Raw genomic sequence first — 26426 nt, 5'->3', positions numbered from 1 at the left:
CAAACAGGAAATAAGGTCCCGTTTCGCATGTTCTCAACACAGATTTATGTGTTTGTTGTTGTATAATCTGAGTGGCCAACAGGAAATAAAGTCCCGTTTCGCATGTTCTCAACACTGATTTGTGTGTTTGTTGTTGTGTAATCTGAGTGGCCAAACAGGAAATAAGGTCCCGTTTCGCATGTTCTCAACACAGATTTATGTGTTTGTTGTTGTATAATCTGAGTGGCCAACAGGAAATAAAGTCCCGTTTCACATGTTCTCAACACAGATTTGCGTGTTTGTTGTTGTATAATCCGAGTGGCCAACAGGAAATAAAGTCCCGTTTCTTCCTAAACTTCCCTTTCACATCACAAACTTACACGCATTACGATCTTGTGAGTCAAGAAATAACGCCATTAAAATATGTGATACAATAATCCAATTTGTTTGGTCAAAATTGACATGAATAATGAGCTTCACTGAATTATAAAAGATTGGCCACTAAAGCGAGCAAAGAAACTATGAACTTGTTCATATTGGACCACAACAGTGTTCTGTGATTGTTAATTAACTGTTGCACCTGCATAACACTTTATACCCATGCAAACAACTGATAAGTAATTGGATATCACTGAAATATCCTGAATTTCTATTTCAACTAAGTCATTTTCCAATTACTTTCTCTTCTCACTGGCCTCCCTAGTTGCTCAGCTTTAGGGATTATAATGCTGAAAATCCGGGTTGATTTGTTTTGTTTTGAACTTCGTGTAAAGCTACAAGGGCGCTATATGAGCTAGCCGTCCCCATATTAGCAATGAGAGACTAGAGGGAAGACATCTAGTCAAAACCACTCACCGCTAACTCTTGGGCTACTCTTTTACTAACGAATATTGGGATTGACCGCAACGTAATAATGCCCCAGAGCTGAAAGTGCGAGCATGTTTAGTGACGGAGATTCGAACCCGCGATCCTCAGATTGCGAGCCGACAGGGTTGGATTCCCGCTGTAGGCACAATGCTGGTAGACCTTTGTGTAGTTTTGTACGATTTACAAAACTTATGGCGGTATTCAACCGACCTATCCATGTATGATCATACTAATCTCTTAGACATACAGCTTCGACCAAAGATTTCGATTTATTGATATCTTGCTTATTCGAGTAAGGTTTTATCATAACTTAGCAAAGCAAATAAATAGGATAACTCGCTTACTCGAGTATAATATACGCTGATGTGAAAGAATTTGTATAGTGAATTGTCTGCAAGACACAATTTACACACACGCATATATATATATTCTTAACTTCAGAATGTACATTATTATTAGGGATGCATGGGTAACCGGCCAGATATTCGGCCCCGGCCGAGTGTCGAAGTTAAAAACAGCCGAATCCGGATAATTGAAAATGACATCTAAGCCTTAATCTTTGTGGCAACTAACGCGGTACTGAAAGTTACAATCAATAATTGGTTTAGTTAAAAAAACAAATACTGACCGCCCGCTCAAAGTCGGGGATTCAGAGAACAATACGGAACGTGGGGCTTTTAAGAACAATAGGGGTTAGGGTTTGAGAAGTTGGGGCTAGGCATTGAAAGCAGAAGAGTTGGCGGTGGGTGGTGATGACTAGCTGCCTTCCCTCGTGTAGCTTTGCGCGAAATTCAAAACCAACCAAGACTTCTGTTTTCATGTTCTCTTTTGTGAGAAAGGAGACTCGCATAGTCGATAGAGCTCGCTGTTACGATAGCGAAAGGCGAGGCACATGAGTAATATCGTCTTACAACTTTATCATAAAAAGATTTAACTATAACTACACCGAATCATTAAACCAAGATAAACATCTACCTATTACCAAAACTGACTGCCAAACGTGGTAGAGTGAGAGTGAAGTATATATTTTCAAACTAAACACAGAGGTTGTACCACAAGAAATCCTGAAAACAACATTGCCACAAAAAAGTCCATGTGACTATGATAAACTACATTCGGCCTACATCTCAATGTGTTTATCTTCTTATGGCTTTGTAAGTGTGTAAATACAGACAATATAATGTCGTTATTACACTCGACCAAGAACAGAATTTGAACGTATAAAAGCCTCGAGCTAAAACAGCTAGCTAATTTGTTTTTGTTCCTTTTCTAAACTTAAATCTACAAGTGTGTGAAACTAGCCCAGTCGAAGGAAACTAACTGAGATACAAGTTGTGCTCACAATACTACATGTTCTCAGTACAAAACAACAACAAGAGCTCGCTGACTCGTAAAGGGCTAATACATATACGAAGATGATATTATATGAAATTATGCTCATTATTCATCCTTATTCGTAGCTTCAGACGTCTAGATACACAGATAGACATACACCACTTCATAAAGCAGAGAATTTTCGAATAAAATTTTTAAATAAATTTCCATTTCAGCTAAGAGAAGCATCAATCTTATGACTTTCCAATTCGTTTTTGTCAGGTTTGTTCACAATTCAATATTTCACGTCTTCCTATCTAACCATTTTTCTCAATCTTGACGACTTCTAACACCTTTTCTTTCAATCTATAAATTTCAAAAAGTCCTAAATTTTATGAAGCTCAAGTTAAGAAAGAAGTCGCATTTGACAATATGGCGTATAGAAAAGGTTAATTCCCACATACGGCAGATTTAAATACAGGTAACCGAAACATCGAATTAACAAGATAATTGGAGATGTTGATGTCTGAAGTAATACTGCTTCGTCACGCATAACAAACAGAAATGTAGGCATCAAGACTGACTGAACCAGTAAAATGAAAGTGCTGGAAAAAATGTGACGTCAAAAACAAGTAGAGAGAAATTAAACACAAACCATCTACTACAGTCTTGAAGAACGTTCACTATTCTGTATGAATGTTTGTCAGTAGAACAGAATATTTTTTCTTCAGCTATAGGCCTAATAGGATGTTAATTATAGAATGCACCTTTTCTATTTCTTTTTTAGGTTTGCATGTTGGTCATTAGAACATAAAGAACAAGAGTATACATCATGAGAAGTTTGCTCGGTCTTCGAACATCTTTATTTAACATATATTATGTTCCCCTTACTTGAAACACGGTAAAATTGAATCTTTGAAGGCAGAAGACTATCCCTTTCACTACTGTTCTGTATGTCATACTATCCATCCACAAATATATTCTTGAGCGTACGATGCTACCCGCTTCAGCTACTGTGTGTGTGTCAAAATTTTGACTTGCATCCTCAACACAAACAAGCCATTTTGGATGCGTGTTGAGGATGCAAGTCAAAATTTCGACTACAAGTTGGATCAATGCTTTATGTCCCCGATGGCTCGTCACAGCTTATAACTAATACCAGTGACCTCCTTAAGCATTTCACGCAACTGTGGAAGGTCAAAGTGCAACATCGCCTGCTTAAACGTTTTTCCTTCTAAACATTTGAACTTTATAATAAAGTTCTGAGTTCTTAATGAGAGTAGACAGCAGTTGCATTGACAATTATCTCACTTTTCTGTATATACGTGGCGTCTAAAACCAGGACTGAAATATAATTGTTCTAGTAGCTTCCACAGTTCTATGCGACTGTTTATTGTTTTTACTATCCAAAACACTTTTGTGGCACGTCTTGGAAGATTGGTGTAGGATGTTGGTTACAACCCTTTTGCAGAAAGAATGGCATTTGGGTTTTCTTAACCAGCTCATGAAGGAAATCCAAAGCATTCCTAAATCGTCTATCCACAACAGACATGTTGTGGGATGTATGCAGGTGCAAGTGTTTTCGATATCTCAAAATACGTGATGAGTCATTGTTATATTTTTATTTAACCATCAACAATATACGGTTTGTTTGTTTGTTTATAACTTAGAAAAGGATTATTGCTGTTTGAAGTTAAGGACAAAGCTACACAATGAGCTATCTGCGCTCCGCCCAGCACAGGTATCGAAACCCGGTTTCTAGCGTTGTAAGTTCATGTTGCTTAGTAGAATATAACATTTTTTACTTCATCTGTAGCACTAACTATTAGTTAGTAGAACAAAGTTTTATCTTCACTGGTAGTTCCTATATGTTGGTTAGTAGAATATAACTTTTTTTACTTCATCTGTAGCACTAACTATTAGTTAGTAGAACAAAGTTTTATCTTCACTGGTAGTTCCTATATGTTGGTTAGTAGAATATAACTTTTTTTACTCATCTGTAGTACTAACTATTAGTTAGTAGAACAAAGTTTTAACTTCACTGGTAGTTCCTACATGTTGGTTAGTAGAATATAACTTTTTTACTTCTCTGCAGTCGTACATGTGGGTGAGTAACATATATGCTGTATTTTAATTTACCCTAATTATTAGTTAGTAGAACAAAGTTTTAACTTCACTTCTCAACAACAACAATAAATTATCATGTAGTATTTAATTTATAGTTACGCAAGGACTAGCTTCATTTGATGACACTACAGTTTTACTGATTACTTTTTAAATATCAAACATACCTCATCTATTTACATAATTTAATAAGTGTATGGAGAATTCTTGCTCGAGTAAGCTAGTTAGCTTAATTAAATTTTACTAGATGTATGATAAATTCTTTACTAACGGTGTCATATTTTGTTCCTTATTCACAATATTCTTCAGTTTTAGTTAAGTAGACGTGTGAAACCCAAGAACGTAATCGATGCTTTTATCATGATCGAGCAGGTTGCATTACTAGCATTTATAACTAACAAATCAGTCTAGATTTTAGTTGAGGTTTCTCGATCTTAACGCCATGCGCCCTCTAGCTAATATTTAAATAAAAACACTGGAATATAGCTTACAACAATATATTAAAACACTGAACTAGTTAACAAATACTACTAATAGATAGACAGAAAACTGTTTATTACAACTAATACTACTAAATAGCATGTAACAACTAGCCCAATAGTTGACTCACATAACATTATATAGTGAAATACAATGAGGATAACATTAAAGAAAGTAGATTAATGCACCGTTCTAAAAAAAAATAGTCTAAAGTTGGAATATCGGGCCAAAATAGGAAACAAGACTGCAACTAGCCGTCACATTAACGTCTAAAGTTGGAATATCGGGCCAAAATAGGAAACAAGACTGCAACTAGCCGTCACATTAACGTCTAAAGTTGGAATATCAGGCCAAAATAGGAAACAAGACAGCAACTAGCCGTCACATTAACGTCTAAAGTTGGAATATCGGGCCAAAATAGGAAACAAGACTGCAACTAGCCGTCACATTAACGTCTAAAGTTGGAATATCGGGCCAAAATAGGAAACAAGACTGCAACTAGCCATCACATTAACGTCTAAAGTTGGAATATCGGGCCAAAATAGGAAACAAGACTGCAACTAGCCGTCACATTAACGCTTAACGAGTCTCTGATTTCTGGAAATGGAATAATATGAATGAATAATACAGAAAATGCAATGCTCACCAGTGGTAATTATGTGATGCCATTGATTTCCTTATGCTGTTTGGTGTGAGGAGTACGTTATGATGGCTCCTTGAAATGGAAAGGAGGAAAACAGAATATATAAATAAAAACGGAATTAAATTATCACGAATAAATAAATCACGATAAAGAAATAAATAAACAAATTTTTGAACATATATATTTTCCATCAGTATTTCAACTTACAAAAATATATGTGCACATCAACAGGTTCCCTAATTTTAAACAGCTGGGGAAAAGGGCAGTTTGCCAGTTGCACCCACATTATAAGAATTTTTGTCGAGCTTTCTAAACCAAATAACGAGAATGGCTGTTACTTTTATAATGTGCCCATAAATGAAAGTTGAGAACATATTCAATGGTATCACTTCTCGAACCCAGGAACGCTGATTTGGTACACATGCATGGATATAAATAAAATAAATTGATACAACAAAGGAAAAGCTAATGAAAGTGTTAAAGAAACAAAACTTTTTGTTGTTATTGAACGTTGGGAATCAACACTTATAATTCAGTTACTTCAACCAACAAGATGGCCGACTTCTTCAGCTTTGACTTAAATTCTAACCTCATCTGTACTAGTATGGTGAAAATAGCAAACCCAGAAGGTTTTCGTTGACATTAAGTGGATGATATAGCTAGGAAAAGCAAAGGTTGGGGAATCAAGAGTATATTATACAACCAGAAGGTCACTGGTAACATCGATAAAGTACCTCTCCTTTTGACAGCTGGTCTCCATTCACACGAGGAGTCAGCACATCTCCTGATGCCTTTTCGTACTCAGTTGTTCTATATATAGCATCTACATAATGCAGATGTTAGTGAATATGATCATATGTATAAGGTAGACCGTACTATATCTTGAAACTAGACTTTTGGAGATAAATTACTTAAAAAACAACAACAACTATGTTTGTATTTCATTTTCTTGTAAAAGTGTTACTCGAAACGTTGTCAAAAAATAAAATACGTAGTTTTTGAGATGATTTATCTCCAAAAGTCTTATCACCTTCGCATTTTTTTACTTATTTATTCACGTACTATATATATATATATTGTACTTACATGAAGCAAATTCTAGTATTTGTGGTCTCTATATAGAATAGATTCTTCTGAATCTAGTTTCTAGATACAACTCTATCTACATAAGGTAGATCCTAGTTAATATGCTTTCTATTTAACGCAGTTGTTAGTACATACAGTCTCTACAAAAGACAGCTTATTGTATACTTGGTGTTAGTATAAGGTTCATCTTAAGTGTATTTAGTGTATATATAAAGCAGAACCTTGGTATATGATCTCTATGTACGACAGAGTGCACTTTGCATAATTTCTACACCAGGCAGATTTTGTTCAGTTTTCAAAAAGATGACAAAAAATTACTGTTGAAAGAAGTGAATTTATTGAAACATTTTGACAAAAACAGTTTCATTCAAGCTTCAAACAACGAATTTTATAAATGCATTTAATATCGACATATATTTCCAGATTTTTATACCAGAAACACTGTTCGAATAAATATAATTGAGCTGGAAGTATTTTCATATCTGTCACGTCAAAATCCAAATCATCAAACATAATTCAAAATTAGTTTTCCCAATACTGAATAGAACGCGAGTATAAACAATAATACACTTTGTTACAAATTTCCCTGACACGAGCATTGTATACATTAATATTTAAAACTCTGAACCTAGTTGTTTCAAATATTACATATGAAATTCATTCTAATTTATTGTGTTAAATGACACTCATTTCCTCGCGCATTGGAGTTTGGACATATCACTAGTAATACATTAGCAAACACTACAAGATAAAGATCTGAACTATCATGATTCAAGTATATTGTCTTCAGAACGTTAATGAACCGAAAAATGCGAGATAAATATTTTCAGGTAATGGCCACCGATATAAGCCTGTAATCATATCTATAAATATGTATACATATATACTTTAGTTTTAATACACAAATTAATTTTTGGAATAAAAAGGAATTTAACACAGGTCACCACAAAAGTAAACAATAAATAAAAGAGAGAGAGAGTAAACATCTTTCGCATTTTTCCCCACGTAATTACTTCAAAGAGAAAACTTTTGATTGCAACAGCATTATAATAAACTTGGTTGATATATCAGTAGTGCTGTAACAAACACGTACTAAATAACAATTTGAATAATCAGAGAATACTATTTTAATAATCATGACGACATTAATCGTACGTGTCTCAGGTAGTAATATTCAATACCATGATATACCACATATTTTCAATCGAGTCCTGATACAAAAATTAAACAAGCTAGTATTAAACATACACGTATTAGTAAAGCATGTTTTTCCTTGTCTCGATTATATATACGAGTAAACTATAAGAAAGTGTCTGAAGGTGATAACATATAACGAAAATAAAATTTGTCTTCAAATGCTTTATGAAAGATATTTTTCTTATTATATGTGTTGCACTAAATTCTTCTAGCTCTATAGTTTCAATTTTTTATACATCTCACGCCTCAAAATTCCAAACTCTTTAAACCAACCAATAAGCTGGACTTGGAATGTTTTCTTAAGCTGTACGTTTAAATAGTTTGTTACAATGTATCTTCGCGGAAATGTTCGTATCTGTTAGAACATAACTAACATCACCTAACACTGCTGAATGATTGATCACAAAGCACTATAGCCTTGTGCTACCGAGATTTTCCAACTATTAATCAAAACAATCGAGACGTTTAACAATAAAACACAAAAAATACATTAGGTAATTCAAAATGTGTTAAAAAAACACACGGCAAACTAAAGTACACTACTGGTTGTCTCAGGTATTTGGTTATAAATTATATTACAAATATTAGGATATTTGAAACCATCATTGAAAGAAATATTAACTATAACTCAAATAAATCAAAGTTAGTTACAAATTCACTAACATTAATACACAACATAATCAATCATCATAGATATTATGTTCACAGGATTTACATCAACATAAAACCATATCCAATACATGAATTAATAATAACAAATGAAAAACCAATTTCTCACGTAATATAGATACATAATCAAGTCATGCCATCTAGGGACAATATTAAAAAGTAACGCTACAAAAATTTGGTTTTAATCTAGATATTAAACAACTATGTACGCATCGATCAGCATAACATTTCCAAATACTTAAAAAAAAGTTTAAATGTGTCAAACAAAAACAAACAAAAGGTGAAGAGTTCGGAAAAAAAATATCAAAAATTCAAAGTTACCAATATCCTTAGCTATTTAAAAAGCAGTTAAATATTAAAACAAGATAGTCAAAATAAGATATATAGAAAATATTTATTCCGTAATTTCTAATCCACTTACTTTAAAATATCAAAAAAAATAATAATAACAACACATACAATATTATTTATTCCAAACAACAGATGAGATACGCTTCGTTTATTTTAATAAAGAACACTAAGGTTTATGCACAACCCAACATCTCCTTGAATAGATACGCTTCGTTTACTTTAATAAAGAACACTAAGGTTTATGCACAACCCAACATCTCCTTGAATAGCAACTTTATAGCTAAAAGTATATATATTATTTTTGAGAAACGAAAGTTTTGGTAAAAGTTTCCGATAACGCTTTCCCAGCATACAGTTAAAATAAAATTTGTTTTTGTTTTTTTTATTTGGAAGACGAATTTACATTGATTCCAAAAATGGATTAATTAGTATAAAAATAAAACGAACAATAACGAAAACACTATTATTTAATTTTCAAAAAATCAAAAATTTTTGCGATATCAAACACATCACTTAATTTAAAAAAAAGGAAATTTATATTAAATGCAAATTAATACATCATTGTCTCTTTCACAAAAGAATAGCTGCATCTGTTTTATTAAATATATTTTTAGATTTTTAAACGCGAGTAAAGCAACGAAATACTGTGCAAAAAAAAACCTGTAAAAGTGTAGACATTAGTTTTACACGTAGTATTTTCTTCCCCTCTAACCTAGAACCAATGTAAAGTTTATCATGCTTCATAATACTGAACAATAGGACTTTTCTGTCACATATCGCACTTGAGTCACGTAGCATCAGAAGAAACTATTTTTTTCCAACACAAAGTTTTAATAAGAACTGAAGACTTGAAACAATCCACTGTACGATTATGTGATTCATCAGGTTGGATGGTCAGTTTATTTTCTCCGACACGCAATGAATCACAAGCGTCTATAATACAAATTTCAATGGTTTCTCTTATTCTGGGTTAAGGTGTCTCAGTTCTTTAGGATCTTGAGCGTCTTTCCGAACATACATAGGGTTTTCAAAAGTGGAAAACTTCCGCCCGAACCTCATCCGGACAGGATACTTCTTCCGATACACGATCACTACTATTACAAGAATCACCAAAACCCCAACTAAACTACTGACCCCGACAATTACCATTAGCATTGTAAAGGTCAAACCAGAATCACTGTCTCCACGTTTAGTTTCTCCCACCTGAGCGTGCTCGGAAGTCAACTGAGATTCCGGTTGCGGCTGGACTCGAGGGTTAACGTGGAGTCTAACTACTTGGTCATCTTTAAGGTCTTCCTTGTCATCCGTCTTGGGCGGAACAACTTGCTGCTTACCAGGACTCGACTTGCTCTGTGAAGATGAAAAACATATTTAATTTCTAATAAAATCAAAACCTATAGTCTCTCCTCGGCGGGACAACCCACTACTTGCTATGGACTTAGCATAATTTATCAACATTAAAAAACAAAAAAAGCGAACCAGTTTACAGCTTAAGGTAAATGGTATCGCCGACTTTTGCAATTACTCTTCATTCCCAGTTCAATCAGTTACCACATAGTTTTCACCAGTGATAACAGTGTTACTAGCTGAAACATGTGCAATACTTGATAAATTGTCAACCTATAATATTTTCTTTCTTTTGATATACGATTACATTTACATGTTTACAGTAAACAGTCTTTGCTTGATAGCTCGCGTGTGAATTTAAATTATTTATTATTGGGAGGTGAAAGTTTTCACGTTTGTCTTAATTGTGAATTGAAGGAAGATGTTCTAAGTTTAATTTTCGCTATTTTCCTGAGTGTTAATGTTTATAAATGTTTTAGGAAGTTTTAATTATGATGTTTGCATATTTGAAATATGTATACCTAATTTAAAGGGGTTTAACAATCTGGTATTGGACTTAACTAAATAAGATTTATAATTTTACATAATTTTTTCTCCGCCTTTTTATATTTATTAGCAGACCAGGCGAGTTGCGTTTCGCTTACCCATCCTTCTGCTCAAAATTGGCACACCTACGTTGTAATTATGTGTATAGTTTGAGGCTTAAAAATGTGCTTCATAGTAAGGATATGTGCACATGTGATCTGTTCCTCCATTTTATTCCCAATCCGAATCCAGTTCTTGGTAAAAGAAGAATATGTTTCGTGTAAAAGGCGAATAAATCCATTCCAAAATCCGGATCCTTCAATGTGTAATGTCAATTTTTCATTCCCGAATCCAGTTCCTGGTAAAAGACAGATACATAAATCTTCCCCCATATCCAAATTCTTTATATGCAATCTCTAATACTGTATATCCATTTATCCACTTTGATCAGTCTTTTACCCACACCCGATAAATGAATATCCAGCTGACTTTAAACGCTTTACTAAAGAAGATACCCAGAAGACATGTTTACTGTTTTTAAGTCACAAAGTGAATTTAATGAAATGTTTTTAAATATTTAAAAAACAAGCACTGAAACATGATTTACAGTTGGGTGTGCATAAGATTTTAGTTTATTTTGGATAACCTGATATACAATCAACAAGATTGTTTTAATACAGACGTATACAGTAAACCGGTCTTTTCATACGTGACTATTCTTATTTTCATAGTTTTCTTCCTGGAGTATTTGAAGTAAACTTTGTAGTGACTCGTACTTACATGACTTTAATAAGTTATTCCACGCTACGTGATGAAAGAATGCGCATTAAACATTTTTGAACGCAATGAATTTGATAGTAACTTCATTAGTTATAACATCATCCAAGAACTGACTACTAATAAAGATTTAAAGTTTGATGTACCTAGGATATCAACAGTAATGACGTTACCATATTTAGGGCAACAATCACAGTATACTAAACAAATTTCGTTTCAATCCTGATCAGAAATTATCCACACATATAAATTAGGTTTGTGTTGAAGCTTGTTACGAGATCACGCAATGACGTTGTTCTCAGGCCTCGGATTGTGAATCAGAAGACTCTTTTATACAAAGGCTTCTTTCATCATTGGCCCTAGCTAGAACTGGTTGTGACGACTACGTCACAATCTCCAAGGTCACTAGATTTGATGGGTGATCTGAAATTAGTGTTCTTTTACGAGTATTATTAGTTTCCTTTTGATAGAGCCAATATAATAATGCCAACAGCGAGGACAAGTAAATTTGGAAACTACTAAGGACAACTGTAACATAGGAATATGGTCTTTAAATTTGAAAAAAGACAAGGCGATAATTAGGTTTGAAAATACACCCTAACTGTGCTTGTGGGTAATAACCTATGAATGACTTGTCTTGGTTAGCTCTAAGTAATTAACGAATATTTACACATAAAAGGTAGACCAATAACAACAGGGTATTTATAGACTTCAACTGAAATAATATTCCACAAGTTTATATTATACGAGTATTCACAAAGTATTTTGTCAATCATTTCAACAGGGAACATATCTTTGCACAAAAAATTCTTGATGATAAATTCTTTGTGCATATACCTTCGTACGTGCTAGATATTTCAAACGTACAATGAAATAGTATTTTAATCAAATTTTCTTTTTTTTAAAAGACATTCAGAATAAAACTTTCAAAATTCATCAAGCATTGCACGTCATGTTTAAATTAATTAAACACTTGTCATTAGTGATAATAATGAGAAGCAACTGGGGGTTCGTGAGTCTAACAACTGCGAACTTAAGCCTAGATTAAACTTACAAATTTCGGCGACTCCTTTTCTCCTAAGTTGTAAGCTGTTATTTTTTTTTCTTTCAATGCATGCTTATATTTCAATATTTACTGAAGGATCATTATTCAATTTTTAATAAAACCAAAACCTGACCTATGCGACGCTTACAATGATTCTGTTTACTCTTTTAAGATAAACGGGTCATTATATAATGTAAAATACCATACACCTAAACTACAGCCCTATTTGGGGGCATAATCTGCAGCTTGCCGGTACCTTAATTTTACGGACTTCGATTCCCCTCCATGAACAAAACGCAGATGGCCCATTATGTGCTTTGCGCTAAAAGTATAACAACAAACATGACAAAAACATTCAATGTTTTTGTATCGTATTCTATTGTTTGACAGGTTCGTTAGAATTAGCTCATAAAAATAAGTCCAGTCTATGTAATGATAACGAATTAATATATTTCTTCAATAACGTTTGCTACATGTTATGTTCACCTTGACGCAAGTTGTAGGCCTAGGTTCGCAAACAAACTTTCAACAGAAATGTTTAGCAGCAATTTATTCAATTGCTAACAAACCTAACGAACTTACTAATTAACTTTACTCAAACAGTCTTCTATCGACCAACAACTACTCGATCTTCATTCAGTCACTTGCCAATTACTACCAAATAAATACTTCACTCTATAGCTTTTCATTCACTATTCAATCATTGAACTAACTGCTTATTCTTACTATATCTATCGTATCCTAGTCTACCTGAAGACTTCGTTAACACTAGATATAGTAGTTATAGTGTAGTTGATATATTACTATACACTAGTTTTACTTCCACTTATTAATAATTACTAATGCAGTCTTCTCCCGTCGACGCTGTGGTCGCTTGACTCACTCCGGAATCGAAAAGACTAGCATTCTGGTTTACCAGTTTAAGTAGGTTAATTCGAGAATATGATAATAATATTCGGTGTTAAAATAATTAAATACTATAGTGTTAAATAATCCTTACCCTAATTCTGATGTTCTGTGACATAAAGAAAAATTGATGAAAAAGTACACTTAACCAATTTAATCAAGCTGAGACCGTAACATCTGATAATACAGATAGCGTCTCAACAACTACCCAGTTGGCATGAAGATCCCTGATATTGGGCAAAATGTCTCATCGACATTGGATATAGCATTTATAGTATGATTCATGCTATTATACACTTTTATTTACGTCCACTCAGATCCCTCCTTGTAGGTTATTTAATAAGTGAAGCTCTTTCTAATAATTTGGTTTTAGTGCTACCAAATAAATAACTTAGGATTAAATAATACTTACTCTAATTTTGCTTTGTTGTGACATAATAAACAATTGATAGAAAATTACATTTCGAAATCTTAACACAGTTCACGCCGTAACAGTTGTTGTGAAGCATAGAATTAAATAATACTTACTCTAATTTTGCTTTGTTGTGACATAATAAACAATTGATAGAAAATTACATTTCGAAATCTTAACACAGTTCACGCCGTAACAGTTGTTGTGAAGCAGTTTATTATTATGTCAACAAGGTGGAGATGAAGCGTTTCTCTCACAACCTAAACTAATAATTAGTTTTCTCATTTGTGGGGAAGAGTGTTTATAAGTCCCGCCTCATTAATTTGTTAATTGTTTGCGGAAAGATAAGTTGATTAATGCGCTGTATACATGTTAAGAATTTAACATTAATATTAACACTATATTAAGTATTAAAATTTTTAAATGTTAGAACAGCAAACTTAGTGTTAAAATCATTAAAATATGAGTTAGTGTTTTAACATGTTCATGAACACATGAATAAACATTTAACATGTTAATACAGCTAGAAACACTTTATTAACACCTAAACGTGTATAAATAACAAAAACAAAAGTGTTAAAAATAATACATGTGTTTTGAACCTGGGTATGTGCGAGCCTCTTTCTTTCAGTACTTTTGAGATAAAACTCTGGTCATTCTAGCAAAACACATTGCAGTATCACATGCTCCAATGTCACAAAATACTATTTTCGCTGTTCATAAGTATGAAAAGCCTAGACGCTTCTTCATCTGCAAAATGTTGATTAAGAAAAGTTATTTTCTTGTTTACTTGCTGCTGAGGTTTTTGTGTTTAGCATTAAAATGTTAACAATAATTTTACATGTAAAGATATTTATCTTTCGATTTGAATACTGAAGAAAACTTGGCCTCTCTTAAATATTTAATTAGAAACTACTGTTTTTACTTGCATATATCAGGGATTTTACATATTTAAAAAAATGGGATACTTTGAACACCTACATTATCAATGAGTTTTATATTTGTGCCCTCACGTCTCTTATTGTTTTTTTTTATGCCACTTTCTTACCATTTTCATCTACGCACACCTACCACAAACACTTACCTCAAAATACACTGAATATCAATTGAAGTTTAGCCGTGTATTATAAGTAGCACAAAATGGTACACAGACATAGGCATCAAGCGGATCTTATATGCTCCTATTTCTATAATGCAGGACAGAAGTATTATACAATTACTACAATGAATTTTTCCAAGTTGTACACTAAATGCTTCAAATATAGCAAAATTTATGACCATGTCTAAAATAAGTGTACCTCTTTAAATAGGCCTACCACATGAAGACAAACATGACTCTATCCTAACTCATTGCCTTTTGTTTAAATGTGGTGCTAAGAGTTGCCCTGGAAATTATAAGCTAGTTCGTCTTACTTCTGCGCTGGAAATAATCCAAGACAGTTTGATAAAAGACTTTACAAAATCATTTAGTGAAATACAATGTTATAACTGAGAGCCAACAGGGATTCACGAAAGACAAATCTTGCCTTACTAATATATCTTTTTTTTTTTCGAGGACGTTACGTATTATGCAGACGAAAGAAAAAGTGTAGATTTGGTATACTGATATTTTGAAAAAGTTTTAATAATTGATAGGAATTGGGGAAAGTTAGTTAAATGGATTGTACAATGGATGGTTGAGGGAAAACAAAAGGAATTCAGTCAAACGCTACCCTTGTTACAAGTAGACTTCCTTAAGAGTCATTGCTTGGGCCTTTGCTCATACTTACTTACTCTAATGTTATTGATAAGAACATAATTAATCAATGACATTAAATTCTTAGCATTTCTAGTTGTATGTAGGATGTATAGGTATAGAAGGACTTGAATCAGTTGGTAAGTTGGCAAATAGCATTTAACTTTAGTAAATGCAAGGCAGTGTATTTGAGTTAAAATATCTTAGATTACACATTTAATATAGTAGCGTTACTGATGAACGAGATCTTGGCATATAGTGGCTAAGTAATGGTAATAGGGATAATGATTACAAGTCCAAAGAAGTAAATATATCTATACAAGTCATCGGTTAGACCTTATTTAGAATGCTGAATAGAGGTTTGTTGTCCTTATCTAAGAAAGAATATCGGATTATTTGAAATGGTTCAAAGGCTGGCTACTAGGATGATTTCAAGAATAAAAAGGTTATCTTACAAAGCTAGGTTAAGATCTACCAACTTATTTTTTCTTCAGAAAAGAAGGGTAAGAGGGACCTTACTGAAGTTTACAAGATTACTTAGGAGAATGTTACGATAAAGGCATTTGATCTCTTTGTGCTAAAATATGAAGATAATAGGACGAGTGGGCACAAGTTTAAGATTTGGAAGAAACAGGCTAGGCCCTAACTAAGACAGAGTAATTGACGAACAAACAAAGGTGAAATGGGCAACAACTGTCTAATTCAGAATGACACTTGTGCAAAACGTCCCAGAGAACTAATTTACAAAAGCAGCCCAGAGGGAATGGACAAGGTTTTGAAAGATTTTCGTCTTACGGTCCATTGCACTTGGATTAAAATAATTTGGATCACATATTTAATATAAATGGTAATCAACAGAAGTCTTACGAAATCTTGTTCTTTCCATCTGTGCTCCTTTTATAGATTAGTCCTCCAGGACTTTCTCTAAAAGTGTCACCCTGAACTAGGCTGTTGATAATCATTTCATCTATAAAAGGGTAACTGACTTATGGAAGGAGTTGCCGTCTGTACTAATCGAGAACCTGCACTTTACACGAGTTTAAGAGGATAATCGGTGATTTTCTGTAAAGTAAGGAGTGGGTGTAAAAGAACAGCTTTGAAGAATAAAAAATTTCCTTGCTGTTCATAGGTTATGTTATTTTAGTAGTTTTGAAAAAAAAGAGACAATATGGTGATTGAAATTAATATTAACGGTAAAAAGTATGTTTACCTTATTTTTCTTATGTCATTATTTCTTATTATTATTATTCAAATAAAATTATTTTGGTAAAAATAAAATAAGTGTTAATAGAAATATCTTTAATTATAATAAAAAATCGTAGTAGCAGGCCTACGCTATATTTTAATTTATATGTGTATATATACTTTAATGAACCCATTATACAAGCTTATAACAAGTATAAAAACATATATTAGATGGATAATTAGTTGATTAAAAGACTGTCTCAAATTAATTTTGATTTTCAGCAAATTAAATTAGCTACTCTCTCACGTTACCGACTTTTTACTTCTTATTACCCTCGTGAGTACAGTATATCGAATTTGAACTGTTCTTGTACCTCCTATATCAGACAAGCATTTTGTGTAGTCGCGTTTTAAGATATAGGTCAATATGCAACATGTCCGATAGTGGACCTTGGGGATTTCACTGTAAAGCAAGGTTGTAAACAGCTATATGTGAATTAAAGTAAAATTAGCTCAATACTCAAGGTGACATTGTTAAAGTACAAGAAGTTTTCACTAGTGAAGGTATATCCTTTTATTCTTATAACGTAGATGTAACGGAGGTTTTCCTGGAGCAGCTTGGAGTTATTGGGTCCACGAAGGTATCGTTTCAGGAGGTCTGTATGGTAGTAATGTAGGGTGCCAACCATATCTAATCAGGCCTTGCGAACATCACATCAACGGATCTCGCCCTCCTTGTGATGAGTCTCAGAATACTCCAAAGTGTGTGTCCATGTGTGAAAAAGGATACAACTCAACCTATTCTGCTGACAAGCATTATGGTAAGTACTATAATTGAGACATTGCTATGCTCCATCCAAGAAACTTCAAATTATATTAAGTATTTATCTTACAGGTAAAAATAATAATGTTGAAAATATTTTGAAAATCATCCGTTTGTTATTGTAAAACATTACTATTTCTTTTTTTAGGAAAGTCGTCTTACTCAGTATCATCCAGTATTAATCAAATCCAGACCGAAATAATGAAGAATGGGCCGGTAGAGGGCTCCTTCACAGTATACTCTGATTTTATCAACTATAAGTCTGGTAAGAGGCTTAAGTATAATGAGTTACAGAAAAAAGGTCAAAGTTAAATAGATAGGTGTTAATATCTATGACTAATTACTGACTATTTTTTATTTCACATGTTGCGCTATATCTACTCTATTGAAGTAGGCATTAAAATAATATCTTGGAAATTAACTTTAAAATTCGACGGAAACCTTTTACTGAATTCTGCTAACTTACTTATTTATTTTAATATTAGGCATTAGCATAGTATTATTTTAATGAGACGTTGTATAAACGTTTCTTACCGAAACGTCATTATTCTCAGGAGTCTACCAGCACCATACCAGTGAAGTTCTCGGAATGCACGCTATCCGAATCCTCGGTTGGGGAGTTGAGAACGATACGCCTTATTGGCTTGTAGCAAATTCTTGGAACACTGACTGGGGTGATAAAGGTATTTCTTATTAAAAATTTCTTTAGTTTGATAAGATGGCGTCTGAAATGTAGGATGCTGTAAATAAATACGTGGCTTATATAACACCCGCGCGACTGAAACAAGCCTGACATTCTGTTTCATCTTGGATTTATCTGTTTTTATTCCATTGTTTACAAACATTGATGTCACGGTAATATTTAAATGTTTTGTTCTCATGAATCTCCTCACATCTTTAAACATATAAGTATCCCCCTTGTTTCCACACAACCTTACAAACATTGATGTCACGGTAATATTTAAATGTTTTGTTCTCATGAATCTCCTCACATCTTTAAACATATAAGTATCCCCCTTGTTTCCACACAACCAGATGCGAGTATCATTTATATTATTAGCTCTCTACATGTCTACGTACTCCATACATTCTTATATTAACGTTCTTATTATCTTTAACATCCGCACCATGTTCAGTATCATTTTCTCACCGTCTTATTAACATTACTCAGTTCTTTACATTCACCCAAATTTTACACCAAGTATCCATATTCATATCACAGATATCCATTTCTTTACCATCCATTCGTGGACTAACGCCCCTTACTCATCCTCATGTTAACAATATTCATTTCTTTATCATGAACACGCGTACGAACTTCCCCTCACTCATTTTTATGCTAATAACATTCCTTTGTTCCGCTCACTCATACGCCCATTTTTTATTTCCATCCAAATGTTCGCATCGATTTCACCATAAAATATACTCACAGATCATCATGTTTAATGTTGCTTTTATTTCAAACAATTCGTATATCAAATATTTTATTATCCATTTATTAACATGTTAAAATTATTCAGTTTTCATTATTTCTTGTTAAATGATTTATTATATATGTTAATACAATTTTATTTTCTACAATTCTTGTGTTAAGAATACTGTTTCATTTATCCTTTCATAAGTATGAAACATCATTTTCATCCGTTCAGTTGTTTGAATACTTTCTTAATTTTCCATATCCAGCCTCCGTGGACTAAGTGGTAAGCTTGAGGTTTTATAACGTAAAACTCAGGATTCGACAGCAGCAGTTGGCACAGTGCAAGTATCACTTTGTGTAGATTTACAAGTAATAACAAACAAAATATCTATTTTCATATTCGTAATATCACGGTAATTTTCATCAAACACTTTCTTATTTATTCGTTCATTCTCTTGTTCAAATCACTCGTATTTCTTTCGAGTTCAATTCTGATGAATTTTGTAATATTACTTCTTTCAGGATATTTCAAGATTTTAAGAGGAAAAGACGAGTGTGGAATTGAAAGCCAGATCTCTGCAGGACTTCCTAAGATCTAAAGATGAGTCCAGTGTATAATTCTCTGAAACACTAAGAAAATGCTAATAATATTTTTCTTTCATAATTTTCATTCTATTGCATAAAATGAGATTATTTTATGTCGTTTAAATACTTTGTTTATATTGTCAATATAAAAAATAAAGATTTTAGAACTATTGATGTGTTTCCGAATTACCTAATGAAAAGAGAATTGAAGCGTTAGTGTTAATGCAATCTATTTGTTTTCATTCTTGAAAATTCTGTATTTGAGCAATTATTTTCAACCATGAGCTGCGAATGTTTCATATCTTGACAGTTGTTCCATATACACCTGAAATGTCACGTGACTTGACTTTCACGAAACCTTCGGTTAACAGGTCCACTAACAAATCCGCTTCTATTAACCATATGTTACTCACAGCCGAGGATTTTCCCCCAATCACATTTTTTCTTTTACTATTAACAAATTTGTATCGTACGTACAATTTTCTTACATATAATTACATAGATGCTGATTCTGTAGTGTTCCAAAGCGCACTTGGCTAACAGGTAATTATGAAGTATCGCAGAAAGATAGATTCGAAGAGAATGTTTGCAGAATAATAAATTAAAGTACATTAAAAGGATTTTTACTATCAAACAATGAAGTATTCTTGTTGAATGTTGAGGTTCGACACTTACAGTGCAATTTACTGCACTTTTGCTGACAAGTTGGCTGACTTTTATACTTTCCAGTTTAAACTTTGGCTGCTGAAGTAAAGAAAAGAAATATCTCCGATTGACAAATACATAAATAATTATTTTAATACCAAACTATGTCATATCTAGGTCCTAATACAGTATCAAAAAATCCTAGATTACCTAAGTCAGTGATCATTCTCATTACTTATTTTCCATGGGAGATTAACTCCCAGTTCATAACAAGCTGTATAAACCCTTCCACCACCCTTCTACTTGGGTATACCTTATATCCATCAGGACAGGCGATACAGATAACTGGCCATATAAGTACAAGTTTTCTTGAATGCCATTTTCGTACGCAGACTTGGTCTGAGGCGATTATTGAAACAAGTTCCGAATACCTAGGTTCCGATTATGAGGATACGACTAAACATGGCGTATATGCGTGAAACAGTTTGAAAATAAAAATATTCCTGGATAAATTTTAATAGAGACATAGTTTATTCTAGTTACAAATGGATAAAAATCTGGCAATTTTCAACTGGGAAATTCCAAAACTCTAGGACTCATGGCATTTATAACAGTTTTTTGCTCTCATAATGAAGTGATAATAATAATATTGAGTTAACTCCTAAACTTTATCCTCTAATGTGGACAAACTATTGTGTTTACCCTCTACATGAGTCTGATCCCTGTGCATATGTTTCCTATGTAAAGCAGTTTCTTATATCTTTATATAGCTCCTATATAAGGCAGATCCTAGTATGCATGTTATCTCTATGAGGCAAATCATTTTAAAAGTAGATTGCAGTGTATATGGTCTCTTTATATAAGACAGATTGTATTACATATACTTACTACATAGGATAGATCCTAGTTTCTTATACTATGTACTTTAGGGAAATCCTAGTATATAAGTTATCTGTTGAAGGCTGTTTCTAGTTTTATAGATATAGATACATTTTCTACTTGAATGAGAATCTAGAGTGTATGATCTTTGTTAAAAGATAGTCATAGTGTTGTGTTATTCTCAGTTTCACTTATTTCCCATTGAGTAATTGGGGAGGAATCGTAGAATAACTGGGGGCCAGACAGAAGATGTATTGTGGAGAAGAAATCTGACTTTCTCTGATCTCGACTGAATTGAATACAAAGAAAGAGACTGGACACAAGCTGTGCACAATAAAACAGTCTTTATTTCAATTAAATAATAATCAATGTTAATGACAAGGAGAGAGATGTGGTGTTCAATTAATATATTTCAAGTTATAAGTAAATTGTAAAGTTATATGTGACGATTAGCTCTCAAAACTTCAAGTTGAAGTTAAAGTTAGGTTGAATAAAGTTGTCCCAGATAGAGAATGCATGGCATCATACACTAATAGCAACAGTGCCATTCTTCTGAGGGTGCAGGCTTTACCCACGTAATTGATAGTCACTCTCACTTCAAAATAAAATATGTCATATCCCCAGGGCATCACCCAACTTCTCAGTGGAAATGATAGCTGTTGTTTCTGTACATTGTATTTGATGTTATAGCAATCTCTCTCAGGGTAACATGCAAGTGACACCATTGTTGATTGACCTACTTTCATAAATAAGTTGGGGGAAAGGAACTTAGTAGCGCTCTTGAAAGACATTCCTTATTAAGAATCTATACTTAATATGAACAGAATATTTGAAAAAATTTAGATATCAACTAAGGAGGTAGGAAACACATGGTTTACCTGCATACTACATGTATATTCTCATCTTCAGGTGGTTTCTGATATTATTAACCATTTTACCAACTTGTTATAATTTATTCTTGTCAATGGCAATTACCACAAAGTACCAATCTTAATAACACACTGATGAATTTGTTTGGATTTTCAAAACTGAAATAAGGTTTACTGAAAATAAATATTTTCATTCAAATTTAAAATGGTGAATTTTCTTCATGCATTTAATAGTGACATTTCTCCCGAATTCTAAGCTGGGAGCAGTATTTGATTACATACAATTAAACTGAAGGTATTTTTATATCACTCACAGCAAAATCCAAATAATAACACATAATTGAAAATACATATTACTTATTAAAATATTACATTTTCTTTTATCCTTTCATATCATAATCTTATTTCATTTCCATTCATGCTTTAAAATACTTTATTAATACATGCTAATAACATCAATTTCATTTGTCGAGGGCCTGTGATTCAAGGGTGATCATTTATGGGTTTGGATAAAAAAGATTGATGAAAGCATCAGTCCATACTTAAGTGATGCTGTTGTTCAGCTACAGTTTCTCTGGCACTAATTTCAACAAGTTTGCTTCTGTAAACTGCTTAATGGTAGAGATTCACACACAATCTGAACCTGGAGATTCATCTTTAGGTATATTTATGGCTTTAGTATCTTATCCAAGCAAAAAATTGTAGTCACATTTGCATGCATTTGTAACTCAGATAGGGGTTGCTGTTGCATGAAACTCTCTTGCATGTTGCCATGGTCACTTTGGTTAATGTATCTGAACATGTAAGCCTTGCACTGGGCTTCATCTGTGCAGAGTGGGGTTCATCATCAATATAAATGATTGCAATTACATTGTTTTTGCTTCCTGTTCCAGCTATGAGTATGTGGTAGTACTATAATGGAGTGTTTATAAGATTGGTCTTGTTGCACAGTTCATTCCATTTCATACTTGTGTTTTGGAAGCTGAAAACACAGGTTCTGTTCAATGTAGTCTTTGCTTCCTCTGCTTTGACAGGGTCATGCCTCATCCACATGCTCTCAACCTGGGCTTCATTGCATGCTTTACAGGCTGCATGATTATCACTTTTTTCACTTGTATTGATAGTGGAGAGTAGCTTGAGGGTAAAAGCATTGTCAGAGGGTTGGTATCCTGGTATAGGTTTCTACATCATTTTATATCATTATGTCTTCCATTCTCCATGAGCACCTCAAACAGGAGTTGATCACTAGTGACATTGTGTTTTCTACGTCAGATAGAGGTGACAATCAAAGTGGGGTTAGTAAAGTCAAAGTCTATACAGCAGTCTCTGTCACCTTGGCACTGAGCAATTATTTCTAGCATTTATACTCTGGAGGGCAGTTGCTTTCATTTTTAATAACCAATCACATGGTGTGCCTGTCCACTGAGAAGGATTACTTTCTTGATTCTGTACATATAATGTTATAGTATTTAGTCTGCAGAATATCTCCAGATTTGTCTCAAGATCTTTCTTTAAATTACCTAGAAGCTCCTTCTGATGTTTTGTGCTCTCATGTATTTTTGACTTATTGTTTCTGAAAACAAATACTGATTTTACTTTGTCTTACTTCATGTTCAGTCTCTTTTCTGGAACTCAACTGAGCCAAATTTTCTATTCTAAGCCTCATAAATATTTTAATATTTGATCCCGTAGTTGTTAGTGAGACAACTCTTGTCAGTCAGTAATTAGTGAATATGAGAAAACCACAGAGGTAATAATGAGACATTTTAGTGCTGTGACCACAAGATTTGTATTTCAGAGATTTCTGATATTTGATGAATGTACTTTCCTTTTGTACTGTTGTATAGAATTAGATGTGTACTACTGTAAAACGTGTAAATGACATTTTCCAGATGAAGGGCTTGTGTACAAGAAGAGAAGTTCAAAATCAATAGTAGACAGTGATCTTAGAAGTGGGGTGTAGGAGAAGTCCTTCTGATGTAGGCCTTTTTTTGATTAAACAAAGGAACATGTCTACACCCATGATCAGTCCAAAAAATCAGGAAGCAGAGCCATAGACTGATACCTTCAGACCTGCTGAACATGTTCTGTCACTTAACATTACTCTTGGTTCATAGAGGGGTATAGATGACTGAGAAAAAAAACAAGATGATTTGCAGACTGCAGGTCCGGAGACCAAGAGTAGGTATCTATAGGATACCCAGACTGTTGCCAGTCAGGGCAATCCAACACCAGTCCTGGTTGTCACCACCTGTGACCATCCAAAAGAGACTGGAGGTGCCACTGGTGGATGTTATCCACTTGTTAGAGCTTTCTCACTGCCAGGAGAGATAACAGAGGTAAGAAATTGTGAATATGGTGACGTGTGTGGTAGATGAGGTTTTCTGCTAGAACCACAGTGGGTGTTAGAGAACCCTGGTTCATGCATAACTGGAATACAAGTTTCTCACAACAGCTCACCTTTCTGGTGCCCAGGAGCAAGGATGAAACATTAATATAAATGTATGTTCCCTTGGCACAAACACTACCCTGTGCCTCTGACATTGTGGTGTCTCTACATGGTGTTGACTAAAATTTCAATACAGATATTTTGTTTCAGAATCTACAGTTCCCTGTGAGCGAGGTGAAGCTCATTGCTCCACCTCTGATATTCAAAAGCACAACTAAAGAAGAATTTGACCACTTTTTTAGTTGTTTCAAGCAAGGGTTTGCTTGGAATGGATCGACTCAAGGATAGATGGTGCAATGCCAAATGTTAAACCTCAGTTACTGACATGATCAAACATATGACTTACTGGGATAGAGTCATAACTGTATTGCACTGGAAAAGTGACACAAGTCACGTTTACATAAGCTGCTTCCATGGTATATCCATTGAACCATCACATACCTCAAGCAGCTGGAGAATGAAACGAACATTCATGATATTCCATATACAGATATACCAGTGAACTCACGAGATACAGTGCCTATGTATTTTTATGCAATCAAACTGTTGAAACAGGAACTAGAAAACCATCATCATCATATACTACATGGACTATAGAAAGAAAACAAAGAGGATAGGTGTGCCTTAGACATGACAGCCATTTGCAATAGAAACTATACTGTGAGGCTATTGTCAACATGTACAGTCATCAGATAGAGCATTACTGGACATGGCGACAAGGATTGTAATGATGTGGTGAAGTTTAAAAATTGTTTTAATATGATGTACTCACCTTTGGATTATCAGTCATAGCATAATCATTGGAATCTACTATCTCAGATTCATTTCACTAGGAGCATCAGCATTACTCAAATTATATTTTTCTTCAACCTTACTAAAAATACATTTTTAGAGGAACTGTTTTCATTTTTGAATGTAATACTCAATGAATGTTTTTTTCTCTTCATACATTTCATGTATTATATTTCACAATTAAACTTCCGACTAAAACTGAAATATTCCTTGCTGGCCAATATGACGTTAACTGAAACTGACAGCTGTATGAATTAAGAACTCAAACTACAAGATGACGCTGTTCACTAGACAAAAAAAAAAGGCGGTTTAACATTATGAATCCAGTGTTACTTTCTTATTTCATTTCTCCACTAGTCAGTACAGCTTAGCAGCATAATGCTTTCCTATTAACTTCAAATTTAAAATAACAACTTGTACATAGTGTAGGGTATACTTAAAACTAATAAAAATATAAAAACTACGTATTAGATTCACTCTACAATTTTTACTAATCAAGTACAGCTTAGCAACATAATGCTTTCCTATTAACTTCAAATTTAAAATTATAACGCTTTGGTTAACAGAGAGAAATAAGAACTCTTCATTCTAATTTCCCATTAAAATCGTGTTGCTATACAGTCACCCTCGATTTAATATTACATCATGTTATAAGCATTTTACTGAAGCTGAAAGTTGAAATGGCTATAACCTTGAATGATAACACATTTCTTGAGGCACTAACCAATTATAGTACGTAATATAAAAGCAAAATAATCAAAATATATAACGTCTATTAGATTAAGCTGAACAAGTATCAATCCCTTAGTGAATTTTAGTGAGTTTCTACTTGAATTTTATTCAAAAACAAAAATGTAAACATTCAACTTTGAAAACTGTGTTACAACAAAGTAGCAACAAAGTAACATTAGACATAAAGGTGTGAAAGCTGTGCAAAATCATTTTAAACAATATAACATTATACATTAAAGTGTGAAAACTGTGCTACACCAAAGTTGCAACAAAGTAACATTAGACAAAGGTATGAAAGCTGTGCAATATCATTTTAAACAATGTAACATTATACATTAAAGTGTGAAAACTGTGCTACACCGAAGTTGCAACAAAGTAACATTAGACAAAGGTATGAAAGCTGTGCAATATCATTTTAAACAATGTAACATTATACATTAAAGTGTGAAAACTGTGCTACACCGAAGTTGCAACAAAGTAACATTAGACAAAGGTATGAAAGCTGTGCAATATCATTTTAAACAAGTGTAACATTATACATTAAAGTGTGAAAACTGTGCTACACCGAAGTTGCAACAAAGTAACATTAGACA

The 26426-nt window shown here is 33.3% G+C and overlaps 2 protein-coding genes across 2 annotated transcripts in view; one reads left to right on the top strand and one right to left on the bottom strand.

Annotated features, from left to right (window-relative positions):
• LOC106457072 (cathepsin B-like) overlaps window positions 1-19580 on the top strand; it is a 26278-nt gene extending 6698 nt beyond the window's left edge. Inside the window, exons 5-8 of the mRNA XM_013916456.2 lie at window positions 17234-17463; window positions 17614-17730; window positions 18020-18148; window positions 19405-19580. Of these exons, the coding sequence (XP_013771910.1) occupies window positions 17234-17463; window positions 17614-17730; window positions 18020-18148; window positions 19405-19481 (553 nt within the window). The 3' untranslated portion in view covers window positions 19482-19580. The remainder of the gene's footprint in view (window positions 1-17233; window positions 17464-17613; window positions 17731-18019; window positions 18149-19404) is intronic.
• Window positions 6808-26426, bottom strand: part of LOC106457071 (CUB and sushi domain-containing protein 3-like) — a 32848-nt gene continuing 13229 nt past the window's right edge. Inside the window, exon 3 of the mRNA XM_013916455.2 lies at window positions 6808-10060. Within this exon, the coding sequence (XP_013771909.1) occupies window positions 9671-10060 (390 nt within the window). The 3' untranslated portion in view covers window positions 6808-9670. The remainder of the gene's footprint in view (window positions 10061-26426) is intronic.

This window comes from Limulus polyphemus, unplaced genomic scaffold (genome assembly GCF_000517525.1).
Source record: "Limulus polyphemus unplaced genomic scaffold, Limulus_polyphemus-2.1.2 Scaffold288, whole genome shotgun sequence".
NCBI classification, from domain to species: Eukaryota; Metazoa; Arthropoda; class Merostomata; order Xiphosura; family Limulidae; genus Limulus; species Limulus polyphemus.
Note: the sequence above shows the minus strand (reverse complement) of the source record. Positions and strands in the feature narration are given on the sequence as shown.